This window comes from Palaemon carinicauda, chromosome 20 (assembly GCF_036898095.1).
Source record: "Palaemon carinicauda isolate YSFRI2023 chromosome 20, ASM3689809v2, whole genome shotgun sequence".
NCBI classification, from domain to species: domain Eukaryota; kingdom Metazoa; phylum Arthropoda; class Malacostraca; order Decapoda; family Palaemonidae; genus Palaemon; species Palaemon carinicauda.
Window position 1 is genome coordinate 117,729,703 of NC_090744.1, and position 5,000 is coordinate 117,734,702.

At 43.1% G+C, this 5,000-nt stretch overlaps 1 protein-coding gene across 1 annotated transcript in view; it reads right to left on the bottom strand.

The window, feature by feature from the left end:
* The window catches only part of LOC137614430 (nephrin-like), a 395,945-nt gene that overhangs the window by 3,694 nt on the left and 387,251 nt on the right, over positions 1 to 5,000 (bottom strand). The window contains exons 21-24 of the mRNA XM_068344246.1: positions 1,440 to 1,587; positions 678 to 869; positions 371 to 492; positions 1 to 93 (exon numbers count right to left, since the gene is read on the bottom strand). The exon at positions 1 to 93 is cut by the window's left edge and continues 730 nt beyond it. Coding sequence (XP_068200347.1) covers positions 1 to 93; positions 371 to 492; positions 678 to 869; positions 1,440 to 1,587 — 555 coding nt within the window. The remainder of the gene's footprint in view (positions 94 to 370; positions 493 to 677; positions 870 to 1,439; positions 1,588 to 5,000) is intronic.

The window sequence follows — 5,000 nt, forward strand, 5'->3', positions numbered from 1 at the left end:
GCCAAGAGCTACCAGCAAATGGTCTCCTGTAGTTCCTGCACTGTACAAGTTCGTAAATTCCCCTTCGCCGACGCTGGTCTGAATCTCATTTTTCTAGTTTCAAGAAGAAAGTTATCATTAGAATATGAAAAGCAGAAATTTGTTTACAAGTATTAGATTGAAAAAGAGAATTTTGAGAACTTCTTTGAAGATATTAAACTTTCAATATAATTTTATTTCACGTCCATGAGCATAAAACATCAGTTTATTTTCAAGAGCAATTTTCACTATTTCTGACATCTGTAGAAAGCCCCCAGCTATTCATAAGTTTAGTAGAAATTAAAGATTCGAGGTGCAAATGCATATGAATGTAATATATTTCAATTCCCACCTGAGCAAGTGAATGTTGGAAATCGATAGGGTCGTTTAGAGGCATTTCTTCACCCTGGTTATTTACGCCTGGAGTTGTTGCGGGCGTAAAGACCTCTAGAGTCGTCGTCTTGCTGGATGAAGCTAGAGAAAGATAAGTCTTATCTTTAGTGATTGCAGAATTGAGGAAAATATAAAAATAATCATATTAATGGGTGATTTCCTTATATATCAATTATAACCATTCACGTCGAATTGGAACTACGAAGGGTCAATGAGCTGAAATTTCTGTCTTTTATAGTAATTGCAAATAAGATTCAGTGTCTTACCCGAAACACCTCTGTTGTTATTCATGTGAGACCTCCGTCTAACAAAGCATGCAATAATGGCCATGTTGAGTGCCAGCAATGCAGTGCCAGCCAGGGTCATGATAAACAAGATAAGTCTTGGCACTTTTGAGTTGGAATCGTCACCGCCCAGGCCATTGCTGGAGCTGCTGCTGATTGCACTTTCTGCTGCACCTGTGCAGAGATTGTAAGGAGACATCTATTGGTCAGTTCTTCCAGCTATGACTATTAAAGGTTTAATCATATAAATATCATAGATAGTGTTTATTGGGTTATTTTCTTCATTCAAGAGTATTGATGATTGGGGCAATGTTTAGTTTTGGATATTCATAGTTTGGCACGGGTCAGAGTTGATGGGGTCATTTAATGAATGGTATAAAATTCCTTAGATGCCTATGGAAGGTTAGTGTTTCAGTATATAGTATATTTTTTTTTCTTTTCATCCATTCATAATCTTTGATGACCTTATAAATGTATATTAGCAGTTAGTAGAATGAAATTCTTATAAAGTTGTAAAGAATATACACATTAAGGGAACAAAAGGCTTCATGCCATTAGAGTTCTGTAGAGGAAAATACTAGTTAACTTCCTAGTAGTAACTCAATATGATTCTCTCACTGCTATCCTCACTTTGGTATATGAAGATTTGAAATCATCTCCCAAATGATATAGGAGCAAAGATAAAAATACAATATAAATGAGAATTATTTACCTCTTAGGAAAAAGTCAGAATGATTAACTCACCCAGCAGTGTCATAACCAATGTAGGCGGTGAGGAAAATTGGGATTTTCCATGACTGTTGTATCCCTGGATGGTGAAGTAGTAGTCTGTCCCAGGGCTGAGACCGGCAATGAAGGCGCTTGAAATGTTAACCCCTGAGATGTTCAGAAACTGAAAAAGAAGGAAAGGAGACAATTGAGCTTTTGTAATTTTGATTAACTAGGCAAGAGTCTGACTAAAATTCTTTTAACTTATTCATACTGAAAAAAAAATTCAGTCATTCATACTAAAAATTTTCAGCCAGTCATAGTAACATTCATTACTCGATCATTATCCTTTACATTTCCTTCATTACCTTACTTGTGCTATATTTTTATTAATGATCGCTTCTTGTTAATACTTTGAAACTCTTAACATCATCTTACATAATGTTTCATCCATACTAAAAACTTTCAGTCATCCATAGTAACATTCATTCCTCAATCATCCTCGTTTACATTTCCTTCATTATCTTACTCCTACATTTTCTTAATTATCTGTTCTAGTTGACACTTTGAAACTCTAACACTTTAAAACTCTTACCATCATCTGCCACAATGTTTCTCTAACGCCGACCAGTAGCGCCATCTACAAACATAAACCACCCTGTGACGGGCCAAAAGTAGGTTGTGACTTAAAGGCGAGATGAAAGCAACTGAGTCACAACTTACTCTTTGCCCGTCACAGTTGTGATTCGGTTTCTTTCATCTCGCCTTTGAGTCACAACCTCCTCTTGGCCCGTCACAGTTGTGACTCGATTGCTTTCATCTCGCCTTTTTAGTCACAACCTACTCTTGGCCAGTCACAGTTGTGACTCAGTTGCTTTCATCTCGCCTTTTGAGTCACAACCTACTCTTGGCCTGTCACAGTTGTGACTCAGATGCTTTCATCTCGCCTTTGAGTCACAACCTACTCATGGCCCGTAACAGTTGTGACTCTGTTGCTTTCATCTCGCCTTTGAGTCACAACCTACTCTTGGCCTGTCACAGTTGTGACTCAGATGCTTTCATCTCGCCTTTGAGTCACAACCTACTCTTGGCCTGTCACAGTTGTGACTCAGATGCTTTCATCTCGCCTTTTGAGTCACAACCTACTCTTGGCCTGTCACAGTTGTGACTCAGATGCTTTCATCTCGCCTTTGAGTCACAACCTACTCTTGGCCTGTCACAGTTGTGACTCAGATGCTTTCATCTCGCCTTTGAGTCACAACCTACTCTTGGCCTGTCACAGTTGTGACTCAGATGCTTTCATCTCGCCTTTTGAGTCACAACCTACTCTTGGCCTGTCACAGTTGTGACTCAGATGCTTTCATCTCGCCTTTGAGTCACAACCTACTCATGGCCCGTCACAGTTGTGACTCAGTTGCTTTCATCTCGCCTTTTGAGTCACAACCTACTCTTGGCCAGTCACAGTTGTGACTCAGTTGCTTTCATCTCGCCTTTTGAGTCACAACCTACTCTTGGCCTGTCACAGTTGTGACTCAGATGCTTTCATCTCGCCTTTGAGTCACAACCTACTCTTGGCCTGTCACAGTTGTGACTCTGTTGCTTTCATCTCGCCTTTGAGTCTCAACCTCCTCTTGGCCCGTCACAGTTGTGACTCGATTGCTTTCATCTCGCCTTTGAGTCACAACCTACTCTTGGCCCGTCACAGTTGTGACTCAGATGCTTTCATCTCGCCTTTGAGTCACAACCTACTCATGGCCCGTAACAGTTGTGACTCTGTTGCTTTCATCTCGCCTTTGAGTCACAACCTACTCTTGGCCTGTCACAGTTGTGACCCCGATGCTTTTATCTCGCCTTTGAGTCACAACCTACTCATGGCCCGTAACAGTTGTGACTCTGTTGCTTTCATCTCGCCTTTGAGTCACAACCTACTCTTGGCCCGTCACAGTTGTGACTCTGTTGCTTTCATCTCGCCTTTGAGTCACAACCTACTCTTGGCCCGTCACAGTTGTGACTCTGTTGCTTTCATCTCGCCTTTGAGTCACAACCTACTCTTGGCCCGTCACAGTTGTGACTCAGATGCTTTCATCTCGCCTTTGAGTCACAACCTACTCATGGCCCGTAACAGTTGTGACTCTGTTGCTTTCATCTCGCCTTTGAGTCTCAACCTCCTCTTGGCCCGTCACAGTTGTGACTCGATTGCTTTCATCTCGCCTTTGAGTCACAACCTACTCTTGGCCCGTCACAGTTGTGACTCAGATGCTTTCATCTCGCCTTTGAGTCACAACCTACTCTTGGCCAGTCACAGTTGTGACTCAGTTGCTTTCATCTCGCCTTTTGAGTCACAACCTACTCTTGGCCAGTCACAGTTGTGACTCAGTTGCTTTCATCTCGCCTTTTGAGTCACAACCTACTCTTGGCCAGTCACAGTTGTGACTCTGTTGCTTTTATCTCGCCTTTTGAGTCACAACCTACTCTTGGCCAGTCACAGTTGTGACTCAGTTGCTTTCATCTCGCCTTTTGAGTCACAACCTACTCTTGGCCAGTCACAGTTGTGACTCTGTTGCTTTTATCTCGCCTTTGAGTCACAACCTACTCTTGGCCCGTCACAGTTGTGACTCAGTTGCTTTCATCTCGCCTTTTGAGTCACAACCTACTCTTGGCCAGTCACAGTTGTGACTCAGTTGCTTTCATCTCGCCTTTTGAGTCACAACCTACTCTTGGCCTGTCACAGTTGTGACTCAGATGCTTTCATCTCGCCTTTGAGTCACAACCTATTCATGGCCCGTAACAGTTGTGACTCTGTTGCTTTCATCTCGCCTTTGAGTCTCAACCTCCTCTTGGCCCGTCACAGTTGTGACTCGATTGCTTTCATCTCGCCTTTGAGTCACAACCTACTCTTGGCCCGTCACAGTTGTGACTCAGATGCTTTCATCTTGCCTTTGAGTCACAACCTACTCATGGCCCGTAACAGTTGTGACTCTGTTGCTTTCATCTCGCCTTTGAGTCACAACCTACTCTTGGCCCGTCACAGTTGTGACTCAGATGCTTTCATCTCGCCTTTGAGTCACAACCTACTCATGGCCCGTAACAGTTGTGACTCTGTTGCTTTCATCTCGCCTTTGAGTCACAACCTACTCTTGGCCCGTCACAGTTGTGACTCAGATGCTTTCATCTCGCCTTTGAGTCACAACCTACTCTTGGCCTGTTACAGTTGTGACTCTGTTGCTTTCATCTCGCCTTTGAGTCACAACCTACTCATGGCCCGTAACAGTTGTGACTCTGTTGCTTTCATCTCGCCTTTGAGTCTCAACCTCCTCTTGGCCCATCACAGTTGTGACTCGATTTCTTTCATCTCGCCTTTGAGTCACAACCTACTCTTGGCCCGTCACAGTTGTGACTCTGTTGCTTTTATCTCGCCTTTGAGTCACAACCTACTCTTGGCCCGTCACAGTTGTGACTCAGTTGCTTTCATCTCGCCTTTTGAGTCACAACCTACTCTTGGCCAGTCACAGTTGTGACTCAGTTGCTTTCATCTCGCCTTTTGAGTCACAACCTACTCTTGGCCTGTCACAGTTGTGACTCAGATGCTTTCATCTC